At 65.2% G+C, this 21,285-nt stretch overlaps 1 protein-coding gene across 4 annotated transcripts; it reads right to left on the bottom strand.

The window, feature by feature from the left end:
* Window positions 1-225: 225 nt before the first annotated feature.
* Window positions 226-19,790, bottom strand: STK11 (serine/threonine kinase 11). 4 transcript variants are annotated; one of them, XR_011440306.1, is made up of 10 exons: window positions 18,477-19,790; window positions 9,542-9,625; window positions 8,683-8,772; window positions 7,856-7,988; window positions 7,639-7,775; window positions 6,693-6,820; window positions 4,355-4,412; window positions 3,869-4,062; window positions 1,384-3,499; window positions 226-746 (listed from the first exon to the last, which is right to left on the bottom strand). XR_011440306.1 is itself a non-coding variant. In XM_023646323.2 (10 exons), exons 1-10 carry the CDS (start codon window positions 18,764-18,766, stop codon window positions 495-497), a joined length of 1,584 nt encoding a protein of 527 aa, XP_023502091.1. In that variant the 5' UTR covers window positions 18,767-19,788; the 3' UTR covers window positions 226-494. The 4 variants fall into 4 exon arrangements, 3 of the variants coding, with proteins under 3 accessions (XP_023502091.1, XP_023502093.1, XP_023502094.1); XM_023646323.2 differs by having other exon boundaries at window positions 1,384-1,601; window positions 18,477-19,788; XM_023646325.2 differs by having other exon boundaries at window positions 1,384-1,606; window positions 18,477-19,778.
* Between the last annotated feature and the right edge of the window lie 1,495 nt (window positions 19,791-21,285).

Raw genomic sequence — 21,285 nt, 5'->3', positions numbered from 1 at the left:
GGGGCGGAGCTTTGGGGGGCCGGGTCGCCCGAGAGGGCAGCAGGCCGGGCGTGGCCAAAGGCAGCCCCGCGGCGGAGGCCCAGCTGCCACCGCGCCACCGGCCAAGCGTGCAGGCCGCGGCCAGCCGGGCTGTGGGTCACAGGGTCCCCCAGGCGCAGACTCAGCGCCCGCCTGACGGCGCGCCCTGCCACCCGGCGATTCCCAAATACCCCTCACAACCACAACTCAAATCCACCTGTTTTATTTTTTCTTAAAAAAGAAAAAAAAAAGGAAAAAGGAACCAAACGAAAACGAGGTGGCCGCTGGCTCCCCGGGCGCTGGGCATGCATCCCGGTGGACAAGCCTGCTCTTTGCCTGGCTCCGGCGGGGCTGGGTGCGTCAGAACACATCACTCGGCCCGAGGCACTCCGTGGCCCCTCGGAGAAGGGGGGCGGCGGGAACCAGTAGTCTGGACGTAAAGTGCGTGGCGAGGCTTCCAGGCCCCCGCCGGGCCCTCACCCTCCTCCCGGCCGGGGGAGGGGCTCAGCACAGGATTGCAAAGTCAACGGGGGCCGTGTCCATTGGCTGCGAGGGAGGGCCAGACCCCAGTCCCTGCTGTCCCCCAGCGCCGCCCTCCAGGACCCCTGGATTCCCGAGGTGGTCCCCAGGGAGGGCATGACGGCCTTCCTAGGCGGCGGGCCAGCAGCTGGCGGGAAGACTGAGGAGGACCTGGGCCTTGGCACCTGGCTGGGGCTCCTGGAGACAGGCTGCAGGTGGGGACAGAAAGGGGGTCACTCCTGCGCTGGCAACGCGCTCTGCATCCCTGGGTGGCAGGCCTCACCCTGGGGCCCACGAGTCGCACAGGGAACTGAGGCCCAGTCACGAAGGGCTGTAGAGGATCCCGAGAGGCCAGGGAAGGCCACCCTGTCGGTCTCCCTCCCGCGGCCAGCAGAGGCCTCCCTCCAAGCTCAGCGCGGCGGGCGCCTAGGGGCTGCTCCAGGCGTGGGGATGCGGCGGGCAGGGCGGCAGCCTCAGGCCCTCCAGACGCTCTGGGGCCCAATTCCCTCTCCTGCACAGCGGCAGGCAGAGGTGGGAGGACACCGCCCCCCCTCCCCCACCCCCCAGCCCAGCCCAGCCCTTCCGGCCTCCTCGCCTCCCGCTTCCATCACCACTGCCTCCACCCCCGTCCAGCACCATCCCACCCTGAAGCTGCCCTGAGCTGGGGAGGGTGAGCCCCTCGGTTCTGCAGGACAGGCTGATGGTGTGAGGGGCCCCGCCCTCTGGCCGAGTGGCCAGTGTCCTACAGAAAGTGACCTCCTCCACTCTTAACCCAGACCCCGGCGGCAGCGAGCACAGACCCGGCTGTGGCGGGCAGCCCTTCCCACCAGCCCCGCGGCATCTCACCTGCGGGCGCACAGCCGCACTCACTGCTGCTTGCAGGCCGACAGCCGGCGGATCTTGCTGCTGGCAGAGCAAGCCTTGCGGGCAGGGTTGGAGGCAGCACTGGCGCGGCGCTCCGCCTTCGATTTGGTGCTCAGCTGGGCCGACTCCGTGCCGTTCATGCACAGGGCCTTGGGCAGGCCCCGGCTCTGTCCATTCTGACCGGTCTCCTCCTCTGGGACCTGTCCTAGGAGGGAGAGGGCAAGCGGGCTGACCCCAGGCCTGAGCCCAACGCCCCCAGGCCGCCCTGCTCCTGGGGCTCCGCCACCACCTGTCCACCCCCCCAGGGCCTGTCTGCAGGGCCCTCACAGGGAGAGGCAGAGCTGGCCAGCCAGGGCGGGGGCCCAGCCCATGCTGCCTGTCTGTCAGGGTGAGCTGGGGTCTGCATCAGGGGCCTGGGCTGCCCTGCTCACCCTCCGCCCACCACACGGTGAAGGACCAGGGTCCCGGGGCGCCCTGAGCCCCAGCTTCTCACCTGTGCAGAGGCCTGACCTCATTGGGCCCCATGGGATGCAGGCAGGGCTGGGCTGGGGCCAGGGTGTGAGACTCGAGTCTCCCGAAAAGCCCAGCTCGGCTCCCACACGGGCAAGGGACGAAGAGACCGGCGCCTGGGGCCCACTGTGCCCCGTCCTGGGCCGGCTGCCTGTGCTCACTGGCATCTCAGGGCCTCGGGCCAAGACTGCACGCCTGCCAAGCTCTGTGGCCCCTCTGAGGGGCGGGGAGGGGTGCAGGGAGCATGGCCACCGCCTCCAGCCCATCTCTGTGACTCAAGACCCTCGCTGCACCCAGGGTGTCAAGTGCCCGCCTCGGCAGCTTCTTGAACTTGCCGCGAGCCTGCCCGCATGCACACAAGAAGCGTTGCTCAGGGCTCCCAATGGAGTGAACGCGCAGCGGGTCGGCGCCCTGCTCTGAAGCGGGAGGGCATGGGGCCCAGCTGCCCTCAGCAGACAGTGCAGGAGAGGGCAGCCATTGGCACGGGTCTGCCCCACTCGCCCCCAAGGCTCGGGGCTGTTGGCCACCGACCACGCTCACCCCGGCCCAGGCCCAGCTCTCGGGGGTGGCGGCAGGACCCTGGTGGGGACGGTGGGGGCGAGCAGCTGAGAGCCTCTGCGTGCCCACACAGCGGAGACCAGAGTGAAGGTCCAGGCCCCACCATGGCCCGGGCCGACCTGCGTGCAGGTTAGAAACACGGCTGCCTGACCTCGCAGTGGGACTGTCCTACTTCTGACACAGGGGACGTTCCCAGCTGGGAAATGTGGCTCAGACCCGGAGAGCCCTCTCAGGTGAGCCCTCCATCACGGGGCTACAACAACGGCAGCCCTGGCCTCTCACGGGCCGAGGGACGCCCGTGAGCCAGGGACGGCGTGCAATCGGTGGCTGGCGAGGCCCTGGGGACCCAGTAGGGTCCTCGCTTGGCCTTGCCAGGACAGCAGCCCCCCTGCCAGCGACAGTCACACCAGCACCTGTGGCAGAGCCCCCGTGCTTCTGAAAGACAGGATGCCTCATTCCTGCTCTGTGGAGGGGACAGAGGCTCCAGGAGGCCTTGAACCCACGACTGGACTGTGGCCATAGTGACTCTGGGCCCGGGACACCAGCTCCCAGGTGACCCTGCAGCCGACTATGATTGAGCCACAGACCCTGAGCGTGCCCCCACAGAGTGGGATGCGGAGACGCTGGCATCTGCCACAGACAGCTGTGTGCCCAGTGTCGTGGCTCAGGGGCCCACTGCCCGTGGGACAGCCCACACACCACCCCTTCCCACAGCAGGAGCCTGCAGCCGCCACGAGCAGGGAAGCAGAGGAAGCGTCACCACACACTCGCGGGGCAGACCTTTATGACGCTGGGCCAGCCCCAGAACAGAGGAACCACCACGCCTCGGGGCAGGGCGTGGGGCAGGGGGAGGCCTGCGGAGGCGCCAGCGGGCCTCAAGGGCGAGGCAGAGCGGGCAGGGAGCTATATACTACAGCCTCGAGCTCCTCCACGCCCCTGGCCTCAGCCTCCTCTCCAGAAAGTTCTGAGCACGGGCTCTTCCATGCGCCCGCCTCCTCTCTAAGCCCTGCCTCAGACGCCTCCTCGCCACCTGGGGAAGCAAGGCCAGGGTGTCAGGGCGGGCAGCCGCCACCGCGAGGGCCACCGGACCCTCAGAGCCATCAGGGGGCCGCCCCCATCTCACACCACGCGTGGGACATGGGCGCACTCCCCAGGACGCAAGGGCCAGCCCCGGGCGGCCTCCACCCTCCAGGTCCCCACCTGCGCCTGTGGGGGAGGGGGTGCCAGCCCTGCCCCTGGCCAACCGTGCCCCCTCGGCAGCCCCTTGTTGTCAGGGTTGGGCCCGGGGTTGACACTGGTGTGAACGGACCTGCCCTAAGGGCTCGGGGACGTCAGGGATGTAGGCTTTGCCACCACCGCAGGTGGACATCGAGGCCGGGGTGCAAAGCCGCTGACTCACCGGGCACCGTGAAGTCCTGAGTGTAGATGATGTCATCCTCGACGTCAAAGAGGTCCTCGTCCGCGTCGGCAGCGCAGCCGTGCAGGTCCTCCAAGTACGGCACCACCGTCATGCCGCGCCAGCGGTCCTTGCAGTCCGCGCTGGGCGGGATGGGCACTGGCTCCTCAGCTGGTGGGTGCTTCTTCCGGAACCAGCTGCAGAATCAGCAAGTCAGGCCGGCCAGGGACTCACCCAGCCCCCTACCTGGGCCCCGTCCTCTGGACTGGGGCGCCTGCGGACCCCAGGGCCCAACCATCTTCCTGCTGCGGAACGGGCGCAGGCAGGGAGGGAGGCGCAGAGATGAGACAGCACAGGCCCTGCACCCCAGACCGTCCCGCTCCCACTGCCACGGCCTGCCAGGCTGTCCAGGCCCCCATAGGGGAGTGTGGCCAGCGCTGAGCTGGCCCCTGCACCGGCCCCTCCTGTGCTGGGACGGGCACCCCTCACCTGTGCTGCCGGATCTGCTGTATGGAGAACCTCTTGGCCGGCTCGTACTCCAGCATCCCTGATGGGGAGACCGGCACGGGGAGGGGCGGGTCAGCACCAGGCAGACAGCCCCAGCCCGCCTGTGCCCAGAGGACCCCAGGGAGCAGGGACCGGTACATATGACCAGAACCCCGAGCTCAGAGTGCTCTGAGGGGCCCCCACCCAGGGCCTGGCCTCTACAAGAAAGGCTGGCCGGAGTGCTGGGGTGCGAGGGCAAAGACGCTGAGCCTGTGGGTGTGTGAACACAGGGCACATGGGCCCACGGCTCTGTCACCACTCGAGGGGCCGTCCAGGCCCCAAGGTGCATGCAGCCTCATGGTGGGACACAACAAAGCCTGGGACGACGCTGGAGGACAGACTATTCCCACCCAAGGACGCCACACTGTGCACACGCCCCAGGGAGATGAAGCTCGTGGGGCCTCTGCGGGCGCCTGGTGATTCCGGCCAGGACCCTGAGGCCCGAGACGGCAGCAGGAGAGAATCAGAGGCTGCCAGGGTGATGCTGCGGGTACTCCTGCAAGGGTCCTCACCCAGCACCGGGGCAGGTCCCCCAGGACGCTCGGAGGGGCGAGTCCCCCCAGGCTGGCTGGGGCGGCACTGGCCTGAGGCGCAAGCCCACACGCAGGGCTGCGAGGCACCCTGGAGCCCGCACTCCCGGCTCCGACCCCCTCCTGTGGGCAGGCAGAGCAGCTGCCAGCCATGCCTCACACGTCACGCGGAGGAGAGGGCGCTGCAACTCCTGGAGCGCTGAATACTGCGTGCGGGAAGGCGGCTTTGTTCCCAGGAAGCCAGCAGCAATTTTGGGATCTGGGCTCAAAGGGCAGAAGGTCTGAGGGGTGCAGGAGGGGAGGAAAGATCGGGGCCGTGGCCTCGCTGCGAGGGGCGGGGAGGGGCCCCCGGCTCTGAGTGCCAAGTCCTCAGGCCGGCAATGCCAAGGCGGCTCGGGAGGCGGCCCACCCACCCTGGCCGAGGAAGAGCCTGCACGCAGCACTGGCTGCGCAGAGGCCTGAGGCAGACCCCACTGCTGCCCGGGGGAGTCGAGACCACCAGACCAGCCAGCTCGGCCTCAGGGAAATGTCGAGAGGAAGCGAGGACTTGCCCCACCGTATCTGAGGACAGATACAGGGACGCCCTTGGCCGTCCCTCAGCCCCATGTGGGGCCAACTCAAGGCTCAACGACAGCAGGGGCTGTGATGACCCTCGTCTCAGACGTGAGTAAAGACAGCTTCACTTAGAAGAACGCCAACCACCCAGGGCCTGGAGGGGCGAAGAGCCCAGCACGGCCTCTGTCACCACCCTGCAAAGCGAGACCCGCGAACGGACAGCCCTCAGGGGCAGGGGGCGGGGGAGGCTCCAAGCCCCCCCGAGCACGAGGGTCCTGTCCAGTCGGGACAGGGAGAAGGCCGGTCTGAGGGAGCTGGCTGGGCCGCAGCTCCCGGGGAAACAGGCCGGGCTGCTTCCCACGCTCCAAGAATAACCAGGCTGCCTGCCCAGCGCCCGGCTACCTGTCTTGAGGGTCCCGGGGCAGCTACCAACGCAGGCCCAGGCGAGGAGGAGGTGGAGGTACTCGCTCAGTGGACTGGGCCACACGGGCCGCCGAGCACTGGAGATGAGCTCAACTGTAGCTTTATTTCACTGAATTTCAACTCAAACGTGAGACCAGCTTGACTTGTTATCAGGAAACTGAGATGTGTCTGCAGCTACTTGGGACCAGGAACCCACTTCTTCAGCTGCCAGTTACATGAGCCCAAATGCTGAGCACTGCCTGGTGCAAACCTGGAGAGGCCCCACCTGGACAGGGCGCATCTGGACAGGCCCCAGCTGGGATGGGCCCCACCTGGGCAGGCCCCAAGCCTGGACTAGCCACACCTAGAAAGACCATTGGCATGGACAGACAGTGCCACCTGCTGCACAGCCCAGGAAACGCAGCAGAAAGAGACCTGTGGGACCAGACCCATGGCAGCAGGAAACCTTGACCCAGCAGGTGGGCTGGGGTCCAGGCTGCTGTTTCCCTCCGGGGGAAGTGGGGTCAGACAAGGTGGAACAAAGGTCCAAAGTAAGCGTTGGAGCCCAAGGGGGCCAGCGAGCCCTTTCCCGACTCAGCCCCGTGGGGTTGGCCCTCCACAGCTGCTCCCCACCCCTGCAGAGCAGGGACACACCAGAGGGACGGGGGCTGCACTGAGGAGACCCAGCTCTCGAGAGGCCAGTGATTGGCAGAAAAACCGCAGGACGCCCATCACTCACTGGCAGCCACCCCCCACCACCCCCAGGGCATGGCGGTCGTGTCTGAGGGCCTCACCTCTCAGCAGGTCCGAGAGCGGAGGGCCGCAGTCGCCCGGGATGGTGTAGTCCCCCTTCCCGATGTTCTCAAACAACTTGTAGATGTTGTCCCCTTCGAACGGGTACAGGCCCGTCGTGATGTTGTAGCTTCGCCCGGGCGAGGAGAGAGAGTGGTCGGTGGGGGCTTCTCCCGCAGCCCCGGCCTAGAACCAGCCTTAGCCACCCTAACCCGTGAGGCTCGTGTCGGGGGGCGGGCTCGTTCCGGAACAGGTGGGGCAGTGTCTACACCACTCCAGAATACTGAAAGCCCCTGGACGGTACGTGTTAGAGGGCGGGTTATAGTACGTGAATTCTCTCTCAGTAAAATGAAATGAGACGACCCAGCCGGTGGCTGCCCTGGCACGGGGGCAGGACGGAAGGTTCTGGACTGATGGGGCCTGCGCTACCCAGCTCTGCAGCGTCAGCCTAACCTCAGGAGTAATGCGGGTCTCGGAGCACACTGAGCCCACTCAAAGCTGCTCATGCTCAAGTGCTCGGGGAAGTGACCGTGGACAGACGGACGGATAGAAGGATGTGGCAGAATTGGGGGGGAGGGTACATGGCAGCTGGCCAACAACACTCAACTTGCCGTGTTTGGGAATTCTTAGCATAAAGCATTGGGACAGAAACACTCGCCTCAAAACGATGAATGAGGCCCGTGTGCAAACCATTGAGAACGAAGGCAGGACAACTAGGGTGGGCTGTGCGTCCCCATGGGTCTTGACCCCAGGACCCAGAAGGCAGCCCCTCCACTCCTACCCACAGGGGTTCCTAACCCTGGTTCCAGGGCCTCTCACACGCTCCGGCCGCCCAGAGGCGCTGGGGGGCAGGGGCAGGTCTGGGGACCTGCTGGGAGGGGCAGGGTGCGGGGCCATGTTGGGCAAAGGAGAGGCCTTCTCGGGCAGAGCAGGGGACTAGGCACTTACAGCGTGACCCCAGCTGACCAGATGTCCACCTTGAAGCCAGAGAAGGTGTCCAGGCCATTGGCGATCTCGGGCGGCTGGAATGCCGGGGAGCCCTGGCTCGTCCGGCAGGTGTCGTCCTCAGCAAACGGGTGCAGGGCCTGCAGCGGTGCCAGGCGGCCCTCAGGGCGAGGCCTTGGGGACAACCCCCCCCACCAGGGCCCAAGGGCCGGGCACCTACCTCGGCCACGCCCAGGTCGGAGATCTTGAGCGTGCCGCTGGTGGTGAGCAGCAGGTTGCCCGGCTTGATGTCCTTGTGCACAATGCCCTGGCTGTGCAGGTACTCCAGGCCATCCACAAGCTGGCAGAAGTACCTGCAGGCACGGCGTCTGTCGGGTCCCCCTCGGCACCAAGGCTGCCAGGGGTAACCCAGCAGAACTAGGCACAGGAGGCCACAGCCCAGGAGCCGTCAGAGCCGGGCAAATAGACATGACAGGACAGGCAGCCCATCAGGGGACCAGAGGGGCCACTGGTCAGGCAGAGCTGCTCCTGGGCCCACGAGGGCTGGGTCACTCCCACCTAGCCACCTGGGAGGGCAAAGGAGCGCCCTGGCCCCAAGCTGCCTCCCCAGCCAGGGCAGCCCTCCTTAGCACCCCTCATCAGCCCAAGGGATATGCTGCCCCCTCCGATCACTCTGGCCTGGACCCAGCCATGGAGCCTCCCTTCCCCTCATGCCACAGGCCAGCTGGTGCTGCAGCAAAGGGAAGGGGCTGTGACTTCCCAGGAGGGCCAGTGAGCCTGCAGGGGCTTCCCACGGACCAGGAGGTCCCAAAGCTGAGGGCAGTGGGCACACTGGGGCAGGAAGGTGTGCAGAGAGTAGCTGCCGGGGCTGTCGGCCAGGGCTTCCGCAAACCAGGCCCCAGAGCTCGCAGTTTGAAAACACACTGGAGCTTTCCTTTTGCTGATAATCAGAAATAGCTGTCTGCCCATCAGGGGACTGGGTCCTGGAAGCCTGGGGCTTGTGGGGGCGGCAGGAGGGAGGGGCAGGCCGGCCGGCGGTGCGCTCACCCGTGGGCCTGGCACGTGGGGAAGCGCCGCTCGGGCACGCTGTCCAGCATCTCCTGCATGCCGCACACGCAGTACTCCATCACCATATACGTGGCACGCTAAGGAAGCCAGCACGGGCAGAACGGTGGGGAGGAGGCCCAGGAAGGGGGGCGGCCCCAAGACCCACGTGGAGAGGAGCCTTGTGCTGGGACCCCTTGACTCTGCCCAGCAGGTCACGGACAGGTACCTCTGCAGAAGGACACTGGCCCCTCGACGGGACCCGGGGCCCCCACCCGCTTCCTGGAGCCGGAGCCAGCCAGGGCCGCGCCCCCAGACAGCGCCTGTCCCCAGCAATGAAGGGCTCAGCCAAGGACACTCCCGACGTGACATTCTGCAGAATGACACGCTTCCCACCCACCAGGTGCCACCACGACAGGAAAGGCCTCAACACCAAAGGCAGGGAGCACGCCCACCATGCAGCCCCCCAAACACAGGGCCACCCAGCCCAAGGCCGGGGCAGTCTTTCTTCCAGCCCCAGACCCCCACTCCAGGGCACCGGGCGCCAGGAGGTCCAGCACACACACAAGAGCAGGTCGGGGGACATGAGGGCCCGTGGGTTAACTCTGGACTAACTGGAAAAACACACGTGGGTGGTTCGTGGCCATACCCGCAGGCAGCGGCTGGGACAAGCCAACTGTGGCGGACCACCCACGCCAGGAAGGGCCCACCGGGCTGCCCCACTGACGGCCCACAAGTGGCGCTGGCCCCGGTTGCTGTCTGCCGCCAGGAGCGCCCGCTGGGTCAGGTCAGGGCAGCGGCCCCGCCCCGAGCGCAGGGCGGGCACTCAGCCACCCGAGCACGCCCGGCCCCGAGAGGATATATCTTCTGCTTCTCTTCGTTGTACAGCACGTCCACCAGCTGGATGACGTTCCTGTGCCGTAACCTCCTCAGCAGCTGGATCTCCCTGCAGAGAGGACAGAGTGTCAGCCGACCCCGCCGGGGCACAGCCGCGCCCTCTACCTGGTGACAAAACCCGCAGGCTCGGCGGCGGGTGGGCACCAGGAGGGCTGGGAGGCTGCGCTGCTGGCCTTTCTGCATGCGCCGGTCCACGAGTGACAGCACCAGGTGCTCCCCAAGCTGAGGGGCTCGGATGAGGACATGGTGACCCGACGCTCTGTCCTCATCTTCACTGAGCGTGAAAGGTGTTGTTTCATGAGAGACCACGGCGACAGCAGCACCGGGACAGCAGTGGGAGCGTCCACCGTGTGTGGGAGGCGGGGCTGGTCACACAGCAAGGCCAGGCCGCGCATCCCCCCAGCCTCCCATATCCCTCCCTGGCAGTGCACCACGGCCGGAGCGTCTCCAAGGGCTCCCTTCCTGTCCCCAGCACCCCGGGCCCTGCGGGATGGACAGCTGCTCCGGGAACAGCCCAGGGAGAAAGCGGCCCTACCGGCCCCACCAGAATGGCCACCGGGACACCCGTCCACCTGGCCCTGATGCAGCCCGTGGCCTAGGAAAAGGGTCAGCCCAGCGCTGCCACTCTGCAGACGGCCTTCCAATGCTCTCGCTCTCCAAACAGCCCACGCGGGAGAGGGGCCCTCCAGTCAGCAGCTCCTGAGGACACCGAACAGTTACCAGCTGACCCAGCAATTCTGTCCACGTGCGCACGGGGAGAACTGTGAAACACGCCCACAGACACCTGTACGTGCACGCTCACGGAAGCCCCAAGGGGAAACAGCCCAAGTGTCCATCAATAGTGGAAGTAGAAACATGACGTGTCCACCCACACGCTGCACTATTACGCAGCCGTGAAAGGGGCGAGGCCCTGACACGGGTGCACGTGGACGGACAACTTTGAACACACGACGCTCAGGGAGAGAAGCAGACACAGAAGGACACACAGTGTGTGACCCCATTGATGTGAAACGTCCCGAACAGGCCGATCCAGAGAGCGGGCTCACGGGTGCCAGACGCTGGGGAGGGGGTGGGGGTGATGCTGACGGGGATGGGGCTGCTTTTGGGGTGATGGGACGTTCTGGAACTGCACAGCAATGCTGGTTGCACAACATGAATGTACGTCAGGCTGAACTGTACGGCACGTGAACAACATCTCAAAAGAGACCTTTCGACAGTCCTCACCAGAAGCCCAGCACGAAACACAGGAACAGCCGGGCAGAGGAGGGGACCCTCAGCCCCTGGCCCCTCAGACTCGGGTCCCATTCCTCTTACTGTCCGAGCTATGTGTGAAGGCCGCCTCTTCCAAAAAGCCCTTCCTGCCCCCTCCCCAGTGCGTGAATCCTGTGCCCCCCACAGCGCCCACCCTCCCAGGGGCCGCCTCCACAGGCCATGACGCCCAGGACCAGGTAGGGCTGCTGCCACGCAGCATCCCGGCCCGGCGCCGACACAGCCTCTGAGAGGAGCGGCCCCCAGCACTGCATTCCTGTGTAGCCCCCACACCCAAGACCCAGAGCAGAGAAGGCCCCCACTCGGGGACGAGGCCCAGCCCTCAGCTGCTTCCCCACTAGCCCGCTGACGCCCCGCCCCGCCCCCCAGAGGGCCCCACAGCACAGCAGGGATCTGCCAATGACTTTCCCACCATTTCATTGTTCTCCTTGACCCCTAGCCACTGAGGTCCCAGGATGCTGCCCACATGCAAATCCACTCGCTGATTGGGAGGCAGAGAGGAGGGGCTCAGAGATGCTGGGGGTAGCCTACTTTATGCTATCTGACTATCGGGGGTTTATTCTGGTGTCCACTGCGAGCAGGGGTCCGACTCAATTTTTCCTCTAATCATTTAATGCAGAGTCTCTCCCCCTCGGCACTGCTGACACTGGAACCAGGCCTCTCTCTGTGGGGGGCGGTCCTGGGCGCTGTGGGGGGTTGAGCAGCATCCCTGACTCCCACCCCTACTCGATGCCAGGACCATCCCCAGTGTGACAACCACAGATGTCCCCAGGCGTTGCCTGGTGTCCCCAGGGGGCAGGCCCGCTCAGGTGAGACTGTGTTGTAAAGGATCGGAATGTCCACCCTCTTTGCCTCTGAGCCCCTCCCGACCCCTGGCAGGTCCCCCCTGGACCTCGCCAGCTCCACCCCAGTGCTGGTCCCCAGGTCCCAGCACTCGCTCACACATGTGAAGGACCTTTCCGGGAGTGGAGCTGGCTCCTCACAGGTGTTCGAGTGCAGGTGCAGAGCCGGCTCCTCACAGGTGTGCCAGTGCAGGTGTCCCAGGTGGAGGAGTGGAGCCGGCTCCTCTCAGGTGTCCCAGGTGCAGATGCCTCAGGTGCAGGAGCAGAGCCAGCTCCTCTAAGGTGTCTCAGGTGTAGGTGTCTCACGTGCACGTGTCCCAGGGGCAGGAGCAGAGCCAGCTCCTCACAGGTGTCTCCGGTGTGGGAGTTCCAGGTACAGACGCCCCAGAAGCAGGTGCAAAGCAACTCCTCACAGGTGTCCCAGGGCCAGGTGTCCCAGTGCAGGTGTCCCAGGTACAGATGCCTCAGGTGCAGGAGCAGAGCCAGCTCCTCTAAGGTGTCCCAGTGCAGGTGTCCCAGGTACAGATGCCCCAGAAGCAGGTGCAAAGCAACTCCTCACAGGTGTCCCAGGGCCAGGTGTCCCAGGGACGGGTGCAGAACTTCCCTCAGAGACCACTGTCTGGCACCTTCCCTCCACCCAGGCAGGTAAGCACCCGCCAAGTGCCTGGCCAGCGTGGGGCCAGCGGCTAGGGCCGGGAGGCAGCTGCACAGGCGCCTGCCACAGGGTCTGCAGCCAGGGCGGTTTTCGTGAAGGCACAGGAGTGAGACAAGCCCAGAGAAGGGCATCCAGGCAGGACGCGAGCTCAATCAGCTAGCCCGGCATGCCCAGGGGACGGAGGGGTCGGCCACAGAGCCCCACCCCCAAGCTCTGGCTTCCTGGGACCGCACCCGGGAGTAAGACTAGTCGGCACAGAGACCGGCATGGCAACCAGACTCTCCCACACGTCAGGTTGACCAACGGCAGCTCCATGAACCGAGCGCTCCCCAACCGGCCGGCACACCTTCCCAGCCCTGGAAACCCGCCGGGCACTGTCTCTCTTCATCCCACGAGACCACTCCAGGGACTTTCAATGCAACAACAAGGCACCCGTGTGCAGAGACAGGGAGCCCCTTCACACGTCCAGCCAACTCGAGGCCACCTCAGCGGGGGGCCTCTGACCGGCTAAGCCTGGAGACATGTCTCTGAACTCCGACACGGACCACCAACAAAACCACGTGGCTGCTCTGGGAGTCGGGACCCCTGTCGCAGGCGGAGGAGTCTGGGGGCTCTCACCTCAGGTCTTCACTGGCAAGAGGACGGCCCCACGGCCCTGCACTCCTATGTCCCCAGATAACTGGGCTGAGCCTCGTCTGCCCATGGCCGTCGGCCGAGCCCACCAACAGATGTGCTGTCCCAGCCAGAGCAGCCAGCACCCTCACGCCACCTGGCAGCAGTCGACAGCGCCCTTTCCCAGCGAGCAGACAGCTCCACGCTCCAGTGTGACATCAACAAAGGATGCATTAAAAAGAGGTCCCCGCTGTGACTGCCACTAGGGAGGCGCACCCACGGGGCGAGCCTGACCGTTCTTTCCTGTGTTCAACCACCCGGGACCGAAGCACCCCAGAACCACAGAAGCCACGCTACTCACCCAGGAAAGAACGGCCACGATGTCAAGCGCTATGAGACGGGCAGGGGACCGTGCAGAGAGTCAGCTGTGCAGACGGCGGTGGAGACAGGCAACTGGAGTCGCGCTCCACACGCCCTGCACCCGGGATGACATGCCGACACGCTGCCCCGAGCCAGCCGGGGGGTTTCTGTCACCTTCTCTGCACTTTCTGTGTCTCCTGCAAGTTATGTCTGCGGCCAGGAAACGAACAGGAAACCAGTGCTTCGGGCAAAGGAAGGAGCTGGGGCCCCAGATGCAGGAAGCCGGCGTGGAGGCTGCGCCTTCCGGGGCGAGCGCTGCCCAAGCAGAGGGGACGCTCAGCCGACTGGTTGATTAACCAGAAGAGAAACGGAACAGCCAGAGCCAGAAAGCCAGTGGAGCACCACGGTCACACGGGGACAGACTGGGGGAGACGGGGACCCCTGCCCCGGACGCAGGCTCCTGAGGGGCAGCCAGGGGCCGACGGCGGCTCTGGGAGAGGGACAGCGAGCAAGATCCCCTTCCGCTCAACCCCTCTGCTGACAAAGCTCAACATGGCCAGGGCCCCAGAGGCCCAGACAGGAGACTAAGACGAAGGGAAAGTCACTAAGGGCGTAGTTCAACACCAACACTTGCACGCCCGCGTACCCAGCAGCACAGTTCCAAACAGGCGTTAGGTGGACACAGCCCGAGTATCCACCCATGGGTGAATGGACAAACACACGTGTCCACCCACACACTGGAATACGACGCAGCCGTGAAGAAGAGCGAGGCCCTGACACGGCTACACGGGGACGGACCCAAACACACGACACTCAGGGAGAGAAGCAGACACAGAAGGACACACGGTGTGTGATCCCATTGACGTGAAACGTCCAGAACAGGCAGATCCACAGACAGAGAGTGGGCTCGTGGGGGCCAGGGGCTGGGGAGGGGGTGGGGGTGATGCTGACAGGACAGGATTGCTTTTGGGGTGATGGGATGTTCTGGAGATAGGCATGGGGAAGTTCTCACGATGTGTGACACTATTAAATCTCACTGAATTACACATTAATACCGGGATTTTACGTAAATTACATTTCAATAAAGCTGCTGAAAGAATCCACTCCAGCTGAGCCGCGTGCTGCACTTGGGACGAAGGCCCTTCGGTCGTGATTCTGACACACTCACAGGCGAGGAGCCTGCGCGTCCCTGTGCTCCCACCGCCTCTCACACTCAGCCCTCTGCCAGGGCCGCCACCAGGACGCACGGTGCAGGCAAGCCGCGGGGACAAACCTCACCCTCCTGCCACCACCCCTGGTGGCCGGCCAGCCTGGGCTCATGGCAGAATCCTTCCAGCACCAAGGAGGGCAGGTGCCCCGCAAAGGCCGGGACCTTGTGGAGGCCGCTTGGGACGGGAACAAGAGCCGACAAAGTCCAGGACACTGTGAAAATCCCAACCATCCACCATCCAGGTCCAAGAAGCCGCCAATCACCGCGGGGCCGCCCAGCCTTGCCAAGCCCAGCCTGGGGACCAGAGCCCGTCAGAACCGCCGCCGCTGCCCAGGGCCCGGCAGCACAGAGGGGCTGACGGCCAGCGCTCCTGGGGGCCGTGGGACGCCCAGGCGAAGGGAGTAGCCCGTATGGCCCAGCATGTCCCCTATGTCGCCTCCCAAACATGGACAGCGGGCACATGCCAGAAAGGACTCTCAACCCAGGACAAGACCTGTGATGAGGCATGGGCCGGACAGGCGTGGGGACCGCGGGCTCAACACAGCTTATCAAACGCCCGCTCGCTCCCTCTGACCCAGAAACTCCACTTCTGCCGACACACCCTTCAAACGCCTCGCCCTGGTCACACGACATGGCACCGATGGGCACAGGGCGGGCCACGCCCGGCAGCAATGCGTCGACACCCCGGCCTGGGGCAGGGGCACCGCAGACCGCCCCACAGTTTGCTGTGGCTGTGAAGAGAGACCGACTTTTACGTTACTAAACAATTAATGAAAAAAGTCCCAAAAGGACAGTGTCTTGTGAACTGTGAGAAGTGTAAGAAACTCGGGCTGTCCCGGGTACGGAGCCCAAGGACACAGCCTTCCGCTCACTGGCCCAACGCCTGCTGTGCGCAGCCCGTGGCACTGAACCCATGTCCCACCGCCTTCCGGGGCCCAGCGGGCAGCGGGTGGCGGTAAAAAGGGGAATGAGCGCCGCGCTGCCCACAGCTGCACAAACCCCGCGGGCAGGACACGCGGCAGCAGGTCACCCCGGCCCCAGAGGACGGCACCAGGGGGCCCCCACCACCCGCTCTTGTGGCCTGGGCAGGCTGGGTCCGTGCGACCCTACTGCCTGTCAGAAAAACAGGTCGATACAACTTATTTCCTAAGAACGGTCCTTAGGGGAGTTTTGTTTTTCATTAGAAACGGCTTGGATGGGTTAACAACACACATTAAAAAAGCCTTGAAGGAAATGTGCCAAGACACGTCGGTACCGAGACTGTGGGTGACCTTCCTGACTTCTTGATGCTCTTTGGAACTTCCTTGCTTTACAACGAGAACATAGGAGTTTCTCAGGGCAGGGGGCGAGCGCAGACCTGTGGCAGCCTCCCGGCAGGAGAGCACCACTGGCAAACACCGCCCCAGGAGAAGCCTACCCTTGGCACGGGAGGACTCCTGAGGCTGGCGGGGAAGGTTCTGGACACTTTGCCCATGGAGAGGCGACTGGACTCGAGTTTATTAAGCCTCTCGCAGACAAAGGAGCCTTTTTCCCTGTGGGTAGCTGCAGCCAGGCCGGCCCAGGAGCCAGAATCTCAGGCCTGGGAGGGGACACCCCTTCCCCGGCCCAGAGCCGCCAGGGCGGAGCACTTCGATGTGGCGCCCGGGGCAGCACCGGAGCCAGGAGGTGCAGGGGGGTTCTGTCCCACGGCCACAGCCCCAGCAGGTCCTCGGGCCAGACGCCGAGGGCAGGTGGGCGGCCGGCCGGGCAGCCCTGCACTCCCAGGGAGGCTCTGAAAGGCATAGCCCCCACACATCCAGGGGAGCTGATGAAATCCGGCACGGGGCCTGCCAACCACGCTACCTCCCTGGCCTCAGTTTCCCCTTCAGTTCTCGACAGACACTGCACGCCGTGAGGCCCCACAAGCTCTGGGGACCTCAGCTGACCACTGAGGAAACCAGGGGCTGGGACCCAGTGCTCTGTGACCCTGCAGTCAGGTCCGGTCACGTGTCCCCGTGGAGCAGGAGGGGACTCTTCGGGGTGGTGAAGTGTCCTCTAACCTAACCTTGGGCGTGTGCATTTGTCCAAGCCAAACTGCATCTCAGGCATGCGTGCACACCAGGCCTTGGCTAAGGTGGGCGCTGGGCGCCTCGCCCCGCCCCTCCACTGCACGGGGTCTGTGGGCAACCGGGGACCCGCTGAACGCTGCTGCGCCAGTCGCTGCCCTGGACGGGTTTACACCTGAAGCCTCCAGGTGGCCAGTAGGCTGGGCTTCGGTGCCTCCAGCCGCATGACCAATCAGTGCTGGAACCCGGGCCCGTGGACGGAAGTCCGGGAACCCCTCCTCCCTCGGGCGCTGCTCCCAAGAGGCTGGGGCCTGGGGTGCCACCGCAGCACAACGCCTCGATGGACCTGGGCCGACTCCATGCAGGAAGGCTTGGTCACACAGGCAGACACCAGCACCCTGCGCCTGGGACAGACGGGAACAAGAGGCCCAGGAGGAGCCAGGAGAACAAGGACAGGCCTGGCGAGCGGGAGGGGGGTCTGCTTCGGGGGTCAGCACCCAGGACGCAGGTGCTCACTGTCCCCCACCCTCAGCAGTGGCAAACAGGCAGCCCGAGGGCCACCTCACCCCACGTGCTCGGCTTAATGACAAGCCAGCAGCTGAGTGGAGATGTGACTCTGGTGAGGCGTCCCTGGGCCTCAGTCTACCCCCAGGTGTTGGTGGCTGCCACCCAACCTCCACCTCACAGGAAATAGACCAGCACAGAACTAACCGAGGGGCGTGGGGCGCCCCGCCACGCCTCCTCCCACTGTCCACAGCCTGAGGGCACAGAGACTGACGAGTCCACACTGGAACACCGCCCACCCTGCCGGCCAGGCCCACTGAGACAAGCCCGCTCTGCCAAGCTTCAGTGCTCGCTCCATCCCCAACGTCAGCACCCCGGGCTGTCCCAGGGCGAGAGAACCGGCCCAGCTCCAGCGGCCAAGATGGGCGGAAGGCCGGGCGGAAAGGAGGCAGGTGAAAGCGGATCCCGGGCAGCACTTCCCAGGATGGGCCTGGCGAGCCTGCGGACCGTCCAAGGTCATAAGTCAGTCCTGCTGCCAGCCAGACCCATTAGATAAACCCCTTCCTGGAAACAGGAGGCTGGGAGAGGAGCTCGGCCGCAGGGCGGCGTCCCCTGGGGCGGCAGCGATAAGGGGCCCCCTCCTGAAACTGGCAAGAGGAACAGAGGCAGGGCTCGCCCCACCCCTGGCCCCGTCCTTGGGGCGACTCCTGCACGCGGCCCCTGACCCCGCCGGGATGCCTGGGGCAGACGGGCGCCCGAAAAAGTTTGTTTAAAAAGTTTGCCAGGGTCCTGAGGTCACGGACGCGTGTAGTGTCACCTCCCAGGCCGGCAAGAAAGGGCTAAGTTGCCCCCTGCTGACCGATAAGCCGGTGCAAACAATCACTTTTGGCAACCGCAGGGCTTCCCTCCGCCGCCGCCGGGATAAACAAGCGCGTCCGCCTGGCCCCAGTGCCGGCCGCCCGCTGTGCCCAAAACCTGCCGGCGGCCCTGGCCGGCTGTGAACACTGCTCTCAGGGCCAAACACCAGCTGGTTCCACCGGCACCGAGGTCCTCCGGACAGCCGGGATGGCCAGGGGGGAGAGGGGCGCCCCGCTTCCGAGGCAGCCTTTGACCTGGGTGCCCAAGACCCCAAACAGACGGACAGACGGACGCCCAAAAGGCCAACAAGCTGGCCCGACTTTGTGAAAACACTTCAGTGGGTTTCCAAAGACACCTTCCCCGGCAGGGAGGACTCAGGAGCTGACTGGTGAGCTCAGATCCTTAAGGAAGCGGAGAATGGAGGAAAGGGAGGGAAGGAAGAGGAAAGAAAGGAGAGAAGAGGAAGGAAGGAAGGAAGGAAGGAAGACGGAGGAGGGAGGGCGAGCAGAGGCCCCGGCCGCCCGGCCCAGGAAGCCCACACTCACTTCTTGACGTTGGCCTCCCCGTTGGGGATCCTCCGCAACTTCTTCTTCTTGAGGATCTTGACGGCCCGCCTGCACAGCGTCTCCGAGTCCAGCACCTCCTTCACCTTGCCGTAGGAGCCCTCGCCCAGCAGGTCCCCCATCAGGTACTTGCCGATGAGCTTGGCCCGCTTGCGCCGGGGCTGGTAGATGACCTCGGTGGAGTCGATGCGGTGGATGAACGTGTCCATGCCCACGGACATCAGCTCGCCCTCCGTGAACATGCCCAGCTGCTGCGGGTCCGCCACATCCATCCTGGACCCCGGGCTTTCCTCCTCTTCCTGAAGTCCCGGGGTGTCGGGGAGGGGGAGTGCGCTTCTTTCTCTTGTTCCCCCTTCCTCCCCAAAATTCCCTTCTCCAGAAAAGACAAAAAAAGTCAACAAAAACGCAAAAGAAAAAAGAAAAAGCCTTCTTCGAAAAAGAAACGATTGTCCTAGACGAGAGTTCGCGAGGCGCGCCTGGTGCGGGGCCCGGGCCCCGACGGTGCGGCTGCCGCCCGGCCTCGCAGCTCCGGTCGCTCGGGCGCGTCCACGAGGGCCCTGGGGAGGCCGGCGGGGCGCTGAAGTGCTAGGTCATCCTCCAGGGACTTCAGACCCTCGGACCCACGCGGCGGCCGCCGCCGAGCCGGGGCTCCGCCGGGCCGTCCATTACCGGCGGGCCGGGGCGCGCGGCCGGGGCCCCGCGGCGGCCGGCCGGGCCCGGGCCCCCGAGGCGGAGCGGACGAGCTGGGGCGCGGCCGCGGCGCGGGGCTGTGGGTGTCCGCCGTCCCGGGCGCCCCAGACGCCGGCAGGTGTCTATCCGGCCCGAGCGGGGTGCGCCTCCGTCCGGCCCGCTGCGCTCTCGCCGGCCCCGGGCGCGCGTCGGGGGTCCAGGGGTCGGCCGGGGGCCCTCGCGCCGCGGGGAGCAACTTCCGTCGGCTCCGGCCGGCCCTGGGGCGCCCCTACACCGGCCGGGGACCCCCGAGCGGCCGCGCGGGCCCGGCGGGCGCCCCCCGCCCCCAACGGCAACCCGCGCTCGCTCTGCGCCGCCGGCCGCGGGGCTCGGGGCGCGGGGGGCGCGCGGGGCTCCGGGCGGCCGAGGCGGCACAGGCCGCAGGCCCCGGGCCGGGGGTGCCCGAGGCCGCCGGGGCCCGGGCGGCGCGTCCCCCCGCCGCGGCCGCCGCGCGCGTGGAGCAGGCGGGGCGGCGCGCGGGCCCAGCCCATGCAAGGCGGCCGCGGTCCGGCCGCCCCGCCGCCGCTGCCGCCCGCCCCCCGCCTCACTCGCGGGCGCCCCGGGCCGCCTCCCCCTTCCGCGCCCGACACGCCGCCGCCATCTTGTTTACCTCCCGCCCCCGCCCTGCGCCGCCGCGCCGCCGCACGCACGCCGCGGGGCCCGCCCCCCGCGGCGCCGACGTGCCGGCCCGTTGGCTGAGCCGGCAGGCCCCGCCCCCGAAGCCCGCCCCACCGCCGCCGCCGATTGGGCCATTTGGACCCGGGCGGGGGCCCGAGCGGGGATTGGTCGGCGTGAGGCCCCGCCCTAGGGGTGGATACGGCTCGTTCATTGGCCCGCGGAGGCGCCCGTCACGCGGAGGGGGCGGGAAGCGAGCACGGGGAGGTGAGGCCCCGGCGTTGACCTCGGAGGGGTTTGGGGCTGGGGTCGAAGGTCGCGAGCGCTAACGGTCTCCTCTGAACGACCGCAGGGTGGGCGGCGTCCTCGTGGGCCAGGAAGCGGATCGGGGACACTGGGGCGCGCCTGCCAGGACCCCTCCCCCGGAAGCCCCCTGAGGCGAGGTCAAGGGTCAAAAAGTAGCCCAAAGTGGCCAATTCGAGGCAAAAAGCCATCACTAGGCATCGCTGGGGCCGGAGCGGGAGAGAGGTGCTCCCGACGGTCTCTATCCTGAAGAGGTCAAGAGCCAAAGCTCAGAACAGAGCCGGGGCGGTGCCGGCCAAGTGCTTTGGGTGAAAAACGGAAAGAATTGGCAAAATACCGCTTGATGAAGTTGAAAATACCTCTTGTCCCTGAATCTTCCGCCGTTCTGCTTTTCAGCGCTAGATTATTGTTTTGCCGGAACAAACTGCCTGTCTTGTGTGAAGCTCTTGATTCGCAGATGGCCAGCAAGCCTTGATCAAAACGTGTGGTTTAGCCCCAGATTCCTTTTGAGAAGGCGATCGTAAAGATCAGAGCAGAAACCGGTGAAATGGAATAGAAAAGAATAAAGAAAATCCATGAAACCAATGATTGTTCTTTGAAAAGATCAAAAACGTCGATAAAAAAGAAAAAGTCTAGCCAGATGGACCAAGAAAAAAAAAAAAGACGACACGTGAGAAATGAGAGAAGGACTAAACACGACAGACCCTACAGATGTTAAAAGATTCAGGTACTAGGAACAGCTGGATGCAAATAAATACATCCTGGTTGAAATGGACCAACACCTTGAAATAAACACCTGAAATAAAGGCTCGCTCAAGAAGAAATAGATTAGGGCTGGCCAGGTGGTGTGGTGGTTAAGTTTACCCGGTCCGCTTGGGCTTCCTGGGGTTCACCAGTTCGGATCCTGGGTGCGAACCTACACACTGCTCATCAAGCCATGCTGTGGTGGCATCCCACATAGAAGAACTAGAAGGACTTAGAAGCAGGATCTACGACTACGTAATGGGGCTTTGGGGAGAAAAAAAAAATTAAGGAAGCAATAGATCATCTGCATAGTTTTACGTCTATTCAGGAAATTAAATCTGTACAGAAAAACCTTTCTACAAAGATAATTAGGGCCCAGATGTCTCATTGGTGAATTTCC

Source organism: Equus caballus, chromosome 7, assembly GCF_041296265.1.
Source record: "Equus caballus isolate H_3958 breed thoroughbred chromosome 7, TB-T2T, whole genome shotgun sequence".
Lineage (NCBI taxonomy): Eukaryota > Metazoa > Chordata > Mammalia > Perissodactyla > Equidae > Equus > Equus caballus.
Note: the sequence above shows the minus strand (reverse complement) of the source record. Positions and strands in the feature narration are given on the sequence as shown.

Bases quoted from the DNA above. Each gene is read 5' to 3' on its own strand.
- STK11 (XM_023646323.2), bottom strand. From the start codon at position 18,766: ATGGATGTGGCGGACCCGCAGCAGCTGGGCATGTTCACGGAGGGCGAG. The intron at 9,626-18,476 runs GTGAGTGTGGGC...TCCTCTCTGCAG, and splicing joins GGGGAGGCCAACGTCAAGAA to GGAGATCCAGCTGCTGAGGA. The intron at 4,413-6,692 runs GTGAGGCCCTCA...TCTCCCCATCAG, and splicing joins GCTCTCGGACCTGCTGAGAG to GGATGCTGGAGTACGAGCCG.